The sequence below is a fragment of the Engraulis encrasicolus genome, chromosome 2 (assembly GCF_034702125.1).
Source record: "Engraulis encrasicolus isolate BLACKSEA-1 chromosome 2, IST_EnEncr_1.0, whole genome shotgun sequence".
Taxonomy (NCBI): Eukaryota; Metazoa; Chordata; class Actinopteri; order Clupeiformes; family Engraulidae; genus Engraulis; species Engraulis encrasicolus.
This window is the reverse complement of record NC_085858.1, coordinates 35,417,521-35,435,365: the sequence shown is the minus strand read 5'-3', so window position 1 is coordinate 35,435,365 and position 17,845 is coordinate 35,417,521. Positions and strand designations below refer to the sequence as shown.

At 41.7% G+C, this 17,845-nt stretch overlaps 2 protein-coding genes across 2 annotated transcripts in view; both read left to right on the top strand.

The window, feature by feature from the left end:
* The first annotated feature begins 345 nt into the window (after positions 1 to 345).
* On the top strand, positions 346 to 7,822 carry pgls (6-phosphogluconolactonase). The gene is made up of 6 exons (XM_063215170.1): positions 346 to 439; positions 1,870 to 2,142; positions 2,487 to 2,594; positions 3,751 to 3,849; positions 5,544 to 5,684; positions 6,981 to 7,822. Exons 2-6 carry the CDS (start codon positions 1,876 to 1,878, stop codon positions 7,125 to 7,127), a joined length of 762 nt encoding a protein of 253 aa, XP_063071240.1. The 5' UTR covers positions 346 to 439; positions 1,870 to 1,875; the 3' UTR covers positions 7,128 to 7,822.
* A 1,375-nt stretch (positions 7,823 to 9,197) lies between these two features.
* colgalt1a (collagen beta(1-O)galactosyltransferase 1a) overlaps positions 9,198 to 17,845 on the top strand; it is a 29,288-nt gene continuing 20,640 nt past the window's right edge. Inside the window, exon 1 of the mRNA XM_063215160.1 lies at positions 9,198 to 9,519. Coding sequence (XP_063071230.1) covers positions 9,275 to 9,519 — 245 coding nt within the window. The 5' untranslated portion in view covers positions 9,198 to 9,274. The remainder of the gene's footprint in view (positions 9,520 to 17,845) is intronic.

The following is a 17,845-nucleotide window of genomic DNA, read 5'->3' as shown; positions in this document are numbered from 1 at the left end:
ACATCAGACTGCTGTCAAACTTGTTATATCGAGTAAATAATTCCATCAGACTTTTGCAACATTATGAATGAAGAATAGACTGTTTAAGGTATTGTGTGAAAATTGTAGTTTTTTTTTTTTTTTTTTAAACCAACGCACAATTTTTTAAACAGAGACATGGCCCTCAAGGCACGCATCAGCAAGCCACGCTTCTCTCTTTTGACAGTCACACATAACGCTCTTGTATATTGCCTTATCTTTGCCCATCCATGTCCATCATTTGGCCATATTTTTGTTTTATTTGGACTACATTAACCATCAGGCGTTGCTGGATCAGCTGATCCAGACTGAGAGCGCTGTCCTGAAACAAGCGCACAACAAGGAAGTTGCACGCGGGAGCAGGGAAGTAAACGCAAACTACCGGTACTCGTGGAAGGCCATCGACAGCACGTTCAAAAAGGTAAACTGTGTTTCAGTGAGTGCATTATTAGTCTGTTGTCACATCCTTACAAAATACGATGTAGTCATTACGTCTGAAGCAAGTGCTTGTCACCTGATTCCACCCCACATTGGCTAGGCTTATCCCCATAGTTGAAATGCCTCCCATCCATCCACCCCATCCATGCTCTGCTTCTGCCTCTGATCCTTGCCATCTGTTCTGTAAGAGCAGGGAGGACGAGTGTTTAGATTATCATTGCTGCTAATAGAACATTGGTCTTTTGCATCCGAGAGTTTGCGGTTTGCCCAACCACGGTGTGCTTATCTATTTCGTTGACATTTGCAGTAAAGAGGAGGGCTGTCTGTGTGTGTGTGTGTGTGTGTGTGTGTGTGTGTGTGTGTGTGTGTGTGTGTGTGTGTGTGTGTGTGTGTGTGTGTGTGTGTGTGTGTGTGTGTGTGTGTGTGTGTGCGCCTGTTTAACTTGGAACACAACTTGTAGCGTAGCCTATGACATGTAGCCTAGTGAAACAGTGTCAGGCTCAATACAGGAATGGAAGGTTTGCTGAATGAACGGCCTCTGTATTCTTACAACCATCTAGTTATTCGAAGGCAGTCAATCAAGTAGTTGTGGGAGCGAATGTGTCAAATTATTCCATTGCAAATGTCACTTGAGTGGCATCTTCCAATGAACACACACACACACACACACACACACACACACACACACACACACACACACACACACACACACACACACACACACACACACACACACACACACACACAGCATTCAAACAGATTGCTCTCACTCTTGGTAATGATTGATATAACAAACTGTATGATATCACATGAACGGCTTCCAACAGATTGGCTGAGCACACACACACCCATGCCCATTGCTCCTCCGGCATGTGAAGCCCTTTTGTATTCATTCATTTTGTGCAATTTACTGTGTGGTGGAGTGTGTGTGTGTGTTTGTTTGTGTGTTGCTTCTATTTCCTGATGTGCATTAAGCTTATTTCTTGTCATTGCACAGCTAGCTTGACTTGGGTTGGTGTGGCACATTCTGGCAAACAAATACACATAAGGAAATGTTGTAATACTGAAGCAATATGCTTTCGCATTATTTGACTGCAATTGAGGCCAGCATCTTGAAGTAATAGCTTTGTGTGTGTCAGTTTTGTTTAGAAAAGGCCACTACGCATTTGGTCTTAATAAAATAATCTATTTGAAATATTGTTTTATGTTGTGCAGTTACACAATTGGCATATTAGTTTATAAGGATGGGATGGGCTAGCCTCATGTAATGGCATGCAAACGGCATGCTTCTGACAAAGACCTTTGTTTGTTAGAAACATTGCGTTGAGTCGCATCAAATGAGAGAGCTATTCTGTGTGCTAATTCATATTTCTTTTTCCCTTTTCAATGCATACATGTTGTACTTCCATATAGGCAACCATGTCCAGCAGAAGGGTGGTGGTGTTCCCCTCGTCCACGGAGCTCGGCCCGGTGCTGGCCCAGCTGGTGTGCGACCGTGCCCAGAAGGCCCTGAGCGCCGGCCGCGGCCACTTCAGCCTGGGCCTCTCGGGCGGCAGCCTGGTGTCCATGCTGAGCAAGGAGCTTCCCACTCAGCCGGGCCTGGACTGCAGCAAATGGGTCGTGGGCTTCTGTGACGAGAGGGTGGTGCCTTTCGACGACCCGGAAAGCACCTACGGCTTGTACAAAGTAGGTGTCCCTAGGTGCAACGGATGTGATTTCTATTAATATCCCGTTAAGACATGGCACCTGTTGTAAATTTGCTGTTATCAGGATAGCAATGGCCAAGTAGTTATGTATGATCAATGACCCTGTGTATTGTCATAGAACTGTAGTGCTATGGTAGTTCGTTTTTCTTCTATGGATATTGCTGTATACACTGGTGAAATGAGGGCTATCCTTGCAGAAGAAAAATGATAATAAATGAATGACTGGATTGGTTCAAAGAAAGTTGTAACTTAAGATTTGAAAAGAAATGGCCATCAGGCAATATGTTCTTCACAAAGATTGTGTTTGATTGGAATGTGTTGCAGAACCAGCTATTCTCCAAAATCAACATTCCAGAGAGCGCTGTTCTGGCCATAGACTCCTCGTTACCTGTGGCAGAGTGTGCAGAGGATTATGCCCGCAAACTGAAGCAGGTACGTATGACTAACGGTGGTGAAACATTTAGACATTTTTTTTCCAGAATTGTGTTTTTTTGGATGTTTTGCCTTTGTTTGGATAGGGAAATGAAGAACACGACAGGCAACTCCAAGAGTTGGAGAGAGAGTAGGGGTAGGATTGGGTTATTATGACCCAGGCCAGACTCGACCCTGGGTGGCCAAGGGTAACAGCCTGCATGTGGTATGGGTCACTTAGTGCAGTGCCTAGCCCAGCACCAACAATATAGACATTTGTTTTTAAGTTTGTGTGTGTTTGAAATAAATACTCTTTCAAAGACATTTAGAGTAAGCATTAACTACTGTGTTTATGCATGCAATGTAATGGTTTAATGGCCTCCCAAACTTTACCTTGACAAGGACCCCGACATACAGCAGAAGATTCCAGCCAAGGCTCCCCTTACATGGTGCCTCAACATTTTTTAGTGCGCCTCCTTTCACAACCATAGTCTACGTTTGTGTGGCAGTGCCCCACTAGGATAAAATAATAACGATAATTGAAGCATTGTTCAGAGATGCAATATATTATTATAATGATTTTAAGAATATTGTTGAGCTATTTTTTGGTTCATGTCAGTTATTCAGTTTATTAAATTATTCACTTTGTTGTGCTATGCTTTTTCTGCCAACCTGCCCTACTTTGAAAACCACTGGTTTATCCCATTAAAACCTAACTGGTCAAGAAAAAGGAATCATCAATACTGTTAAAGGCAGATATGCAAAGATGCTGCAGCCGGTATTACAGGTTTGGTTGCATAATACATGACACTCCTGGTCCTAATGGGTTAATGTCCAGTAACACTTTACTTGACGCCGGTGTTATATGCATGTCATTACAGTGTCATAACAGTGTCATGGCACAGTTATGCACGTGTCATAAACATTATGTCCATGTCATTAACATTTTATGACAGTTGGCCTTAAATGACATTCGTTTATGGCAAAGACAACCCTCTTTGCCATAACCGAATGTCATTTAAGGCCAACAGTCATAAAATGTTATGACATGGACATAATGTTTATGACTTATCTATGACTGTGTCATGACACCATTATGACACTGTAATGACATGCTTATGACACCGGCGTCAAGTAAAGTGTTACCTAATGTCCTTGTGTGGTGTAATGTTTCCAGGTCTCCAGTGAGGACATTCCCGTGTTTGATGTTCTGCTGTTGGGCATGGGGCCTGATGGGCACACCTGCTCCCTCTTCCCTGGCCACCCCTTACTAGAGGTCAGTCATTATCACCATTTCAATGCTATACATCAGTATTACATTGTAATAATGCATTCAATATAGCGTCACACGAACGTGTGTATGTATGTTTGTTGTTATATGTCGTTATGTATGTTGTGTGTGTGTATGTGTATGTATCTTATTATTACCATTATTGTGGAATATCAAATCTCCTAGTTATTTATCTCATTTTATAACCATAATTAAATTGAACTGGAGCTTCAGATTATACTGAACAGCTTTCAATTGATGGCTCCTTTAAATTCTGTCATAATATTACACAAAGGGTTGACCACATTCACAACCAATGTTCAAGCTCAGTTTACAGACAAAATCCATATGCAGAGACAGGTCTTGTATAATGCATAATGTAAGGTTTTGAAATGAAAAAAAATAGGGGTGGAATATAAATTTAAGATTTATGGTTTGTTTTGGACTAGGAAAGGCGCAGACTGACATCATGATGCCTGTCAATGTTATCCTTTAGCTTGGCCACAGCGGAATAGTAATGACAGGGCATGAAGGGAAATTTGTTAACATACTGTCCATTTTAGTTATGCGTCCTCATGGGGAAGCTGACAGGGTTGTGAACAAAGGGGTCAGTTGTCCCAGGCCAAGGGAGAGAGGGGGCCCAGACTTGGCTCCCCAAATTACATAGTATGTATTGAGTGGGGGGCCCTTCCAGATGACTTTGTCCCGGACCCAGGAAAAGTTTTCAGCAGCCCTGTGCATCCTCATGGAGCTGATGGCAGCAAAAAGTCTGTACATTTTGTACATACACCACCCTTCTCATGTGGCGGAACCAAATTGGTGCTCGAGTGCATTGGTATACATTAACACACATGTTACCTATTTGCAAGAGATCAAATAATTTGTTGGCCTGCCGTCCTGTGTGATTTAAACATCATTTATGGAAAGCAAAAACAAACACACCCATTTTATATAGTATGTATATTTCAGTCATCATCATTATCCAGAGTATAATACTGTAACTTCTATTCTATAAATGGTGACATGAACCGTGTATTTAGGGATTTGAAGCATTTATAGAGCAGCTACAGGGTTGGAGAGATTGGCCTCTTTATTTTTGGTCTTTACAGCTCCCCGTAGTAAATGTAGTGAGTTTGGCCCGCAGCCAGTGGCTGGTCTTTGGGCCCTATTTTAAAATGACGACAAACAACATGTCCCATCACGCATGCATGTGTCTGCAGCTAGCGGGATGACTAATGCCAAGTTTATGAGTGGTTCCAGCATTGCACTATTAGCCAAATATTACTATGAGTGAATAAGCTGTTGGAATGTTACAGCCTGTGGCACACAGATAATGGAACTGGGACCTGTTAGCGGGATGCCCGATGAGGTGATTACTCACTTGTGTGATGCATATTCACAGCCAAAGATGTGGTGCCCCTTGAGCAAAGCACCTATTGTAACCACCAAATGCTATCAGAGCATTGGATCAATGAAATAAATCTTTTATTTAAATACTTTTCTTTAACAATAAAGACTCAGATTTTGCAGAGATATAGCATATCATGTAACAATAATTGTATTGATAATCATCATTGATTAATATGTGTGCTCGTTATCATGTTAAATAATAATAAATATTATGATGATGATGACATTATACTGTATTTATTGTTGGAATATCTCATGATTACAGAATATTCTCCATATATATTTTGCAGGAAACCCAAAAAACAGTAGCCCCCATCAGTGACTCCCCCAAGCCTCCCCCTAACCGAGTCACCATGACCTTCCCCGTGGTCAACGCTGCTCGCTGTGTCATCTTCGTGTCTACCGGAGGCAGCAAAGCCCCTGTGCTAAAGGTGGGTAATGCAGAGGCGCATTCAGGCCGACTGAGAACCGTGCCGGTGCCTATTCCCGCACCTAATTGCGAACCGACTGTCGTGTTCACGCCACAGATATTAGCGTTTGCGAACCAGAAAGTTGGTTCGCCATGCGAACCGCAAAATACTTGGGTTGTCTCCGTGAACCGTGACGACAACGTGGCCGTCAGCAGGTTCATCCGGGTAACACGGTCAAGTACGGAAAAGGGTCAGAGCCCGGTATGAACACGGGCGGTTGGCAGATAAGCACTTTTGTACCGAACGTAACTGGTGTGGGCACCGGCACCGGCACCATTCTGGTCGGCCTGAAAACCCTACAGGTGGCCCTGTACCGCCTCCTGTCCACCTCCCTTGTGTGTGTGATATAGGGTAGTGTTTCTCAACAGGGGTGCTGCGGAAACGTGGCTGATAAATAACTTATGTAACATGATACATATTTGTTTAAATTGATAAGTTAATGCTAGGCAGTGGAATCTTTCATCTGCCATTTACGCACAATAAAGTAAATATAGGTTGCCCCAGTCAGCTGCAACTTTGAACGTAGGTCGTGTGACATCTCCAAATGTGTTACTTTTCTAAGCTTTTGTGGTATCGGATGCGATGCCATGTTACGGCTTGTTGGTTTGGGGTGCCTTGACATTTTTCATGAATTGAAAGGGTGCCTCGCCTAAAAAAAGGTTGAGAAACGCTGATATAGAGAGTCCAATGAGAGGTAGAGATACTCCATCCGGATGGTTTGGCACCTGGAGGAGCTGTACTGTGGAGCACTGGTTCCCAAACTGTTCCAGCTGGTACCTCCTTTTGGACATAAGAATACTTTCATTCAGTTTGGAAACTACTGTTATGTAGAGTTGGGAAGACAATAGTTTGCTGTATTTGTGTTTTGAAAGGATCTCCCCTTTTATAAAAAGGGAGCCCTTATTTACAGACAGGCATTAATATCTGAGTTAATATTTCATTAAAGGGTACCATCCCAATAAAACTCTGGATGTTATGCACTGGATATTATGAGATTCGTATTGGTGGAATGGTTACAATACAAATTCCAGGCCTGTCTTGCAGTCATAGATAAACCAGAACTTGATCAGTTATTTTGAGTGTTCACTCAAAATATGTTACAATAGACAAAGCATGGCATTTAAAAAAAAAAAAAGAGAAACACCCCCAGCTCCAAAAATAGCTATCAAATTCCTTAAGACAACATGTGTTTGGCGAGGACTTTGCCTATTTTTTCCCCACAACAACAGCCCCTCTGTTTGTCTGTTGAATTGACAGGAAGTGCTGGAGGGTGGAGAGGGGCCGGCTCTTCCGGCGGCGCGCGTGGCCCCCACTCAGGGGGAGCTCTTCTGGCTGGTGGATGAGCCGGCGGCAGCCTCCCTCACCCTTGAGGTGGAGAGGCCAGGGCCTGGAGCCAAACTGTGACCGATAAACCATCAAGCCTGGTTTAGACTTGTCCTTCAGTTGGAGGACACGTACTGTCAGCGGGGGGTAGCGGCAGATCAAGTACCCAAACAGCCACCACGCCCCCTCTTTTAGTGTCCCACAACTGAAGGAGAGGTCTAAACAGACCTTTAGAGGTGTCAAAAGTAAAAGAAGACGTACGTTTGTGGTGTAAGTGCAACACTAGTACATGATATTACCATACATACTGTAGCTGTTACACCAGTTATTGCATTGTACCTAATGAGGTAGATACACTGTGCTGTTACTGAAAAACTAAGAACCGCTAAGAACGCTAAGAACCTAAAAAGAACCCACCATAAACTTGATCTAACCAGCGCAGAATCAGCTGAGTGTAAGACAGTAGACTGGTAGACTGGTATCTTGGTTACGCAGTGAAGTTACCTGTGTTGGAAGGAATCTGTGGGTTTTTTTAAACTTCTACTTTTACTTATAACATCTCTGCAAACCATGAAAATAATACTGAGAGAAATACTGTATGTACTGTATTTGTTGAATGGAAAAATAACTAAAGTAAGATCATTTTGTTAACAGAAGGCATTTGGGTTTTGTTTGTTTGTTTGTTTTAACCAGGATGACCAATTACTCCTATTTCTGTTTCTTTTCTGTTCATCTGTGTAGCAGGTTTACATAAACCACAGAAGGTTCTAAAATCAGTGAGTCTTTGTAGTCATTATGTTGTGTTGCCCATCAGTGAAAATTGTTCTTTATCCTCAACTAGTCAGTAACCCCACAGATACTGTATATTGAGTCACCACTAGACTGCCTATTGTGTTGCAACACCAAACCTCATAGGACCTTATCATGTCATATTCTGTAGTAACTGACTACTCAGAGGTGGGCTTCATCTGTATCAAATTCCTGCAGATAAAACTTGAACAACTGCTCAGACCACTCATCCCATTACTCATTTGAAAGTTACAAACCTTTACACCTTTACATGTCCTGCCTGAATCATGACAGTAAAAGCTTGCTTCCTTTTTTGGTTACCTATCATGGGGAAATTTGACAGGAATTAAATTGTCTGCTTGGCCAGATGGACTTGATCGTGAAATTGCAAGAAACACACTCTCCCAAAATACTGAAATTATGAAACGATAGACAATATGCAGTGTGCTGTCTTTTCACAAAAACACAGGATTTCCATTTATTCGATTCCCAAAGCAAAGTGTAGGCCTACATTTACATTTATTCATGTTAGGAGTTATAAACAAAAACACAATCAGCTCAAATGAAATGTGCTGAATTTCTGACCATTAAAGTAAATTTCCTCAAAGTCTGGTGATTTCCAAGGAGAAGCAAATGAAGAACCAGTCATTTGTTATGTTGTAGGTTTAAAGGTACACTGTGTAGGATGGTGGTCAGAGTAGGTATTGCAACTATGCTGCTCATTGAAACTGCTGTCTGCTGCAAAATTTTATCTTTTCATGAATATTTACTAAATAATGAACTAATTCTGTATTTACTACTATGACAAAAGTACAGTAAGGTCGAAGCTAAAAATGTCTATTTATGGAGATTCAAAATGGTGGACAATGGAAAAAATCTCCCTTTTCATATATGAAAATGCAATTTTTCTAGTCATTATGATTAGCCTACTTAGAATTTGATGGTGCGGTGGTAAGTAGGCCTATTGAAAAGGTAACATTTCTGAACGGACAGCATGAATAGGCCTAGGCCTCCTACTAATACTACTACTACTACAAATATTACACAGTGCTCCTTTAATGGGTTTGTTGTCCACTTTGGAAACCAGCAACTCTCTTCTTCCAGTTTGTGGTTCCCTGTCAAGAAATTGGGTCGTAAGCAATTACATTTGATTCATGAGAAAAGATAAAACGCCTGGGCTACCAAGGCTCTCATAGCACCACACGCACCACGGACTGTCCACCTCTCCTCCTCCCTCCACCTAGCGGTGGGAAAATGATACTTGACGCTCCTACGTTCCCTTTAAATCCATCTGGTATAGCGATCCCTTTAACTTGCAGCGTTGTCACTTCGAGCGCCGTATTTCTGTCGGTAAATGAAAAAAATCTCAGTGCAGAACTTTCAAACCTTGCATCTACCTCGCCAAATGAGTTTGTCACTCTTGGCTGCATTGGATAGACATGTGCTGTAATTTTTGCAGCTCTAAAATGTACAGTTTTGCTTTATTAGTACTTACTTTGTTGTCGTGTTTAAAGTTAGAGCATGTCCAGGGATACTTTCCAGAGGAGCGGTGGAATCCGGAGTCTCCTCTCCTTGCTCCAAGAGTTCTTATTGCGCTCATCTGTCGCAACTCGGAACATTCATTACCATACTTTCTGGGGACTATTGAACGCCTGAACTATCCGAAAGAGCGTATTGCCCTGTGGTAAGTGATCTAGACCTTTTAGTAGCGGCTGTGCCTTGGAGACAGATACGTGTTGCACATTATTCTGATCAGGTTTCAACACGTCTGAACACGGTGGCGACGAAATACACAAATGTGCGGCTTTACATGATGAGATTGTGTGGTTGTGGTTGTAGTTAAGCTCCTGTTGAGTCGGGGGAAAAAGATGTTTGGTACATTGTTATTAGTTTATTAGTATCAGCTTTGACTGAGGGTAGGAATGGATACAATGAAACCGACATGAGGCTACATCTTATCAGTTATTCACTAAGACTGTATACTGTGCAGGATCTACAAACTTCATGTTGGTTCACCCTCTGTGACCCATCACACATCTGTGTGTCAGCTTCTTCCTCTGTATGACTGTAGCCTTTGTAGGCTACTCGTTTAAGTAGCAGGCACTTCTTCTATCTACGTAATCAATTCCTTCCTGCCTTCCCCCAGCCTCGTCTCCTCTCCCTCTCCACGTAGCCTTTGCAGCCCAGAGCTGCAGCATACCTGGTTAAGTTGTTAATAACGCGACCCCTGGACGCTGAAGTCGCAACATTCTTACCTCCCACTAAACATACAAAGTCCGCGGTAAACTATTTTCCAGTAGCCTATGCAATACGCGTTTCACTTAAACGCATGTGTTCAAGTTGGTATGATCTGGTGACATGATTAGCCTATAACACTTTTCGTTAGATGCGCCAGGGCTATTTAATAGACCAGGACCTTGGCGAATTTGATGTTGTGCCATGTCATCTCATAGAGGCCTATTCGTGGACACTGAAGGAATGCCACTATAATTGAAATCACATGATGTGAAGAGGCACCTGGCTTGGGTCATTCATCATAGCATCCACAGGATGGAGGGGAGCCCTGCTTCAAACACTTCTCACTTCACCCATTGACTGACTGCATACTGTGAATATTTTACCAATTTGCAGTTTTGATTTAATTGGGACTGTCCAAACTCCTTTATTTGTAAGCTATGGCTGCCACAGATCTTTCAATAGCCGGCTGTTTGAAGAAGAGTGGGAGTCAGGCCAGAGGCTTTCTAAACATCTGCCTGCAGCTGACCGTAAGCGTCGCCAACAACAGAGTTTCTCACAGCTCCCAACGGACTACACACAGATACGGACAGCCTTACTCAGACTAAATGCCCCCATTGGTTGTAATTGGAGCAATATCCTTTTCAGTCAGACCGTTTAAAAAGCATTACACCAATGACCCACTTATGTAAGCTCAGTTGACCAAAACAGTCCTCATTTTAATTCGAGACCTGTGTGTGTGTGTGTGTGTGTGTGTGTGTGTGTGTGTGTGTGTGTGTGTGTGTGTGTGTGTGTGTGTGTGTGTGTGTGTGTGTGTGTGTGTGTGTGTGTGTGTGTGGTTGTCAAAACTTGAGCATGGCTCACATGTGGGCCTACATTTAGAACGGTTGCAAGGCAAACACCATTTCTGGCAGTGTTGTGGAAAGTGTGCAGTAGGGCCAGACAGATTCCATTAGAACAGTGAAGAGAGCACGGTAAGCTGCGGGGCAGCGTGGAGAAGGCAGTGGATGGGTGTGATGTGATGAGTGACCTCTTCCTGTCTCTGACGCCGGATTCTAGTCTTCTAGTCTGGCCCTGAAAACACTGGCCGTGCAGCTGTGACCTGTTTGGTCTTGGGATCAGAGGCTCATGGATTCAGTTGCCTACAGTGTTTCCCGCCTATATCAGACATTGGCAGGGGTGAGAGTAGTTTTCGTTTCTTACCGGTGCTACCCCCCACCACCCGCAAACAAGCAATAAACAAACCAGATTAAAAATGAGCATTACGTATCTATAATCGCTGCATGACTATTCTGGGTGTCTCTTCATAGGTTGTCTCAAATGGCATAGTGGGGTTTCTACTGAAACGGCAGACCTTACTTTTCTGAAATGTGGGATTTTTGGACTGCATTTAACCTATTCTCTTACCGGTACTGCGCACCAGCTGTACATTTTAGCCTATACCAGTGCTGTGCACCTGTGCGCACCCGTCTACTTTCACCACTGGACAGCATAGGGCTAATAGGCCTTATCATGCCTATCACTATGCTGTTCATGAAACTTGATATGACAACCTCAGCAAACAAATGGCTGATACATTATTTTTTTGTATATACCTATTTAGAAAATATATTTGCAATACAAAAGCTTTGTCTTCTCAAGGGGACCTTGAATCCAATCCGTAAAGCTCATGTCAATTATCATCTCCAGGGTATAGTATGGTAAGACCTGGCTGGCTGCAAGGAGTACCGTCACTGGTGTTTAGTCACACAGTCGCCAGTCGCACAGGATAAGAATGTGAACTAAATGTAATGTGATGCAATCTTAGATTCTGTCAATCGGCCATACTAAACTTCCTGAAAATAATGTCGGCCATTGTGATCAGCGTGGGTGGAGATCCTTTTCAAGTGCAGACAGACCCCTTGGAATGGACCTCGTGTTCACCTGCCCTGTACCCTCTGGTTTGGTTGCTTGTATGGTGCCTCCTCAAACAGCTGAGTGCAGTTAAGAGTCTGAGTCATTTTTTTTATCAGCCTGAAGACTCAGATCTTAAGCCCTTTAATGTCCATTACACTTACCAGACAAGACTTTTAGAAGAGAGTCCAGCAGGGACAACTCGATACCTGTGGGACAAAGTGGGCATGTTATATGAGAACCGAAGCCTGAAGTTGTTGCCCATTGTTTCACGCCTGAATGAGTGGCTGTCTCACAGACACACTGTGACTGGCACTTTCCTTCTGTAGTGTAGTGTAGCCCCAAACCAGGTCATGCTTTTATGCTCCAGGGGAAAAAAAAACTTTGGGCTGTGGCTCCTTGGAGCAACTAATATCCTGCATGAGTTCATGCTGTGGTCTGTCTCGTTAAGGAGCTCTCGTCTGTCAAATGCAGTGAAACGTCATGTACTTGTCTTGTACTGTATAATTGTAGGCAGAGAAGAGAAGAGAGCAACTATTTAGCTGCAGAGCAGCTGTTAAATATCCCCCGACTACACGTAAACACAAGCTCTGCATCTATGTTTCATCACTTCCGTTTGATTCGCCTCTGTATGTACACGTGTAAAGCATATTGCCCTAGTTCACTGCAAGCTGAGGTTTAACAAAAACAAGAAGATAAATGTTTTGGTTTTCTCTGGTCTTCTGAAAAGCCAGGGCCAGTAGGATTATGTATGCGAGTGTCTCCAAAGGTATCTGCTTTGTATACAGTAAACAGTACTGTATACAGCACAAGCTCTGAAATTTATTACCTAGTTATCAGGGCTCTGTTTCTCGAAAGCGTAGTTGTTAGCTAGTTAGCAACTTGGGTAGTTGCAAATGGGAAATTGCTTTGGAAACAACAAAGTAGCTAATGAAGTGAGCAACTATGGTTTCGAGAAAAGCACCCCTGACTTGTATATAGGCTGTGTATTTTTGTTGTCCAGATTTTAGATATCAGAAATGTTCAGTTTTGAGGCATACCAGAACATCAGTACCACTTTTTGATTGTACTTCTTCAATATCAGATATCACACCTATATACAGTATAGAAATGTAATTTCCCCTGGTGTTGCGGATGGGATGGTTTGCTTTCCAGTCAAAGGACTTGCAAAGGGAACACTAGATGGCTGTGTGTTTGATTCCCAAAGTCTGAGAAAGTCAAGAAACCCAAATCACATCAAAGAAGCTCTGCCTGCAGTTATTTCTGTGAGAATTTGACACTAACATTTTACGTCACATTCCAGCCTTACTGTAACTTACCGCTTTTCTCATGTTCTCCTTGTAGGCCAACCCGTACAATTCTTGGTTTGGCTTGGTTTGATCATGGAGAAAGATACAGGTCATGCAAGGGATAACGTGGAAAAAAATGTTAAACCCTTGCATGTACAGTATTCTCAACATGGTCGCCGGTGGACACATTACATTACACTTAGCTGACGCTTTTATCCAAAGTGACTTACAGTGTATTGGTTACAGTCCCTGGAGCAGTGTGGGTTTACAGTTGGTGCCTTGCTTAAGGGCACTTCAGTCATGGAGTGAGATGGGGAGTGGAAGGGTGGGACTCGAACCTGCAATCCTCTGATCTAAAGCCCATCTCCTTAACCACCAGGCCACGGCTGCCCCAACAGATATTACATAGTGTATACAAACGCATCCCCAAGTCATCTAAATTCTTTACTTTATTTCCGAAATAGATCCTAACCTTTTGTTTAAAGTCCTGTTTTCCTAATGCTAGTGGATGGCTAGTGGTGTGAACAATAATCGATTCAGCAATTAATTGCAATGCGGGGCAGGACAACTCAATAATCGATTTGGCAAGTGCCATAATCGATGCGGCATATTTTTTCCGATGCGGCAAGTTTCTTTTACTTCCGTGGATATTTCCGGAGCAAATTAACGTTAGCCTACAAACCCCAACTCCGGTGAAGTTGGGACGTTTGGTAAACAGTGAATAAAATCAAAATGCTATTATTTTCAAAACATTCAATCTATTCATTAGATGGAGAATAGTGAAAAGACAACATATTAAGTGTTAAAACAGAGAAAAAATATTGTTTTGGGGGACATATGTACTCATTTCTAATTTGATAAATCCAACACGTCTCAAAAGAGTTGGGACGGGGACAATAAATGGCAGCAAATGTCGAGGAAGACTAAAAACAAAACAAAAGACAACACTTAACAGTTAAATACATTAACCGATGAGATGATTTTATATAAAAAAACAGTGTTAATTCCTATCTTGGACATGATTTCACCAGCTTAAATGGTGGGTGTATTCCTTGTCATGTTTTGCAATGTTTTCCTTTCTGTAGTGCTTACAGTGTGACAGGTCTTGACCAAAAGTCCACCATTTTATCACCTGCTGGTCCTTATGATGGAGCCAAACTGTTAAAACATAGTAGAGAATGCAAATGTGGCAGTAATCAAATATCTCCCTTCAAAATATAATGCATGAGTGGCTTTTCATGCTGTTTAAAACCCATTTATACCATTCAGCACTGTATTTAACTCTACAGATGAGTGAGAACATCTTAACCAATGCACTACTGCACCCGCATGCCATCATGGAGGCTGACTTTTGAAGTTAGCACTAACACAAGTTGGATTTTCACTGTAGCACAGGATGTGCAATGCTCTATTATTGTCAAAAAGAATGGACTTCTACAACTTCTGCTGACTTCTGTAAGCAAAGGACAGTTTCCCATGTCTTCTGGGTTTATTTCAAGTGAGCTCAGGTGCTTAGGAGAATGTTACACCCCTGTATCATTTGCACGCATTAAGCATTCTTAATATGTTCATTTTTCATTAGCTCTAGCACTCCAGGAATTAGAGTGAGACTACAGCCAATATATATTTCATGATGTCATGAACCTATACAATGGTTTTTGTAACAAAAATATGTCTTAAATACACTCAATCGTGGTAAATCAAAGGGAATTCAAAAATGTATGTAATAACTATGGTAATTATTCCCTTTGCATCTTTAATTCTGAGTGACTCAGCCTCTCTGTGATGATCTTATACCTGGACACCTATATTGTCCGTCAGTACAATTCATTTTGAAATGTTCTTCTTTGTTGTTTTATCTTATTTAGATGTTTACTAAATTTCACTGATCCCCGTCCCAACTTATTTGAGACGTGTTGGATTTATCAAATTAGAAATGAGTACATATGTCCCCCAAAACAATATTTTTTCTCGGTTTTAACACTTAATATGTTGTCTTTTCACTATTCTCCATCTAATGAATAGATAGAATGTTTTGAAAATGATAGCATTTTGATTTTATTCACTGTTTACCAAACGTCCCAACTTCACCGGAGTTGGGGTTTGTACATTAAATCAAAGCACTTCAAAGCATTGAAAACTGCAGGACTGATACATGAAACAGCCAATAAAATGTTGTTCAGTAAGCTTATCTGACTCCTTGTATTGCCTCAAGACAGAGGAAAATTTTGCGGTAACACTTTACTTAAAGCCCATGTCTATAGCGCATTATAGGCACATTTATAACAAATTATAATGCGCATAATTACTTACAACGTATTATGACTACACTCATAGCGCTTCATGATGCTTTATATTAACAGTTATGAATAACCATGTATCTAGCTTATAATGCTTTATAAATCCAAGGGTGTCATGAGTGCTCATGACTGGCTATAAACTACAGGCTGCCTGATGGGGCTTATAGTACATTATGAGTACCTATACCCCTCTATGCACAGACCTGGATGATAAACTGTCATAAGGGCTCATAAGATGCTATACTGTTCCATGTTAGATCATAAGTCGTCAATGTGTGCTCTAAGTTAAGTCAAGTTCATATGGATGCATCTATAATGCACTGTATAATGCACATCTATAATGCATCATAATGCTCTGTAAGCCCCATCAGGCAGCCTGTAGTTTATATCCAGTCATGAGCACTCATGACACCCTTGGATTTATAAAGCATTATAAGCTAGTTTCATGGTTATTGATTACTGTTAACATAAGCATCATGAAACATCATAGGTGTAGTCGTAATGCGTTGTAAGTAATTATAATGTGCATTATAATTTGTTATAAATGCGCTCATTATGGGCTATAGATATGGGCTTCATAGAAAGTGTTACCAAATTTGCCTTGCTTTCAATAGAAATGTGATGCATTGCAGTGCATCGTAGAATCAGACTGAATCAATTCGAATCGAATCGTTATCTCCTGAATCGTAATCGAATTGAATTGTGAGGTCAGTACCAATGCACACCACTATGGATGGCTATGCCAAAACACAATTCCTGTGGACAAGAAAGAGTTTTAGGACTCACTCTTACGAGAGGGTACCTTGCATGAGCGGACACTTGCCCTTGTTTGAATGTGTTCTTCAAAGTTTATTCAAGTCAAAGTTTATTTGTAATGCACTTTTAAAACAACAAGAGCAACTGACCAAAGTGCTAACAGGAAGGCCTAAGTAAAGACTTGAAACAACATGGAACAACACAGGCAAAGGGACTTGAAGACAGAAAGCATTCAAACGAGAGCTCTTAATCAGGCTCTTTTTCTACCCTGTTATCTTTTCTACATCTTAGAAGTCTTGTTTTGACTGTTTGACATGAGAACTGTTTGGGTTGGCCGGGAAGTAGCAGGGATGTGTCACCTCTTTGCTTGCACAGGCCACTGGGTCAGCCGTAAGCTGCGAGTCCCAGCCAGTCTCTTGGCAATGAGGGCTGATACACAGGACTGGCACAGTAGCACAGATGTGAGAGATTGCATAGGTCCAATCAACCAATACATCATGTTTTGTTGGCCCTGAGTAGAGTAAAGGTTCAAAAACAACTGAAGATGTGGATGATGTCTCATACATACCAGTGGAACAAGAACTGTAGAAGTTTCAATATGGGCAGGAAAGGCTTTGTATATAAGTAGGATGTAATAGAAGCAAGCATGGTACGTATATACAGTGAGTCCAATATGTATTTGATCCCTTGCTGATTTTGCCGGTTTGCCCACTAATAAAGACATGATCAGTCTATAAATTTATGATAATATGTATTCAAACATGGAGAGACAGAATATCAAAAAGAAATTCCAGAAAATAACTTAAAATAATATATTTTAATTTATTTGTATTTAATTTAGGCCAATAAGTATTTGACCCCTCTAGCTAAAGAGGATAAAGTGCTTTGTGGCAAAGCCCTAGTTGTCTAGCACTGAGGTTAGATGCTTCTTTTAGTTTGTGCATATAGTAGAAAATGTTTTTTGCCCATTTTTCTTTGCACATTATCTCTAAAACATTAATAGTTTGTGGCTGTAGCTTGGCAAATGGGAGGTTCAGTTCTCTCCATATAATTACTATAGGGTTAATATTTGGAGACTGTCTAGGCCACTTCACGACTTTAATATGCTTCTTATTGAGCCACTCCTTTGTTGCATTGACTGTATGTTGTGTATTATTGTCATGTTGGGAGATCCAAAAAGGGCCCACCCTTCAGTGTAGTGGTGGAGGGAAGGACGTTTGCACTCAGGATTGCACATTACATGTCTCCCTCCATCCATTCATTGACGATGCGAAGTTGTCCTGTGCCTTGGCCAGACAAACACCCTCAAACCATAATGATACCACTTTCATGCATGATGGCGAGGAGGGTGTTCTTGGGATCATAGACAGCAGTACTCTTTCTCAAAACACATTGAATTGTGATAATGCCAAACAGCTTGATTTTGGTTTCATCTGACTACAGCACCTCCTTATCATATCCTAAACCAGTCTGATGTCTGTTGGCAAACCTCAAGTGGGACTGCGCAGGTTCCTTCTTAAGTAGAGGTACCATGTGT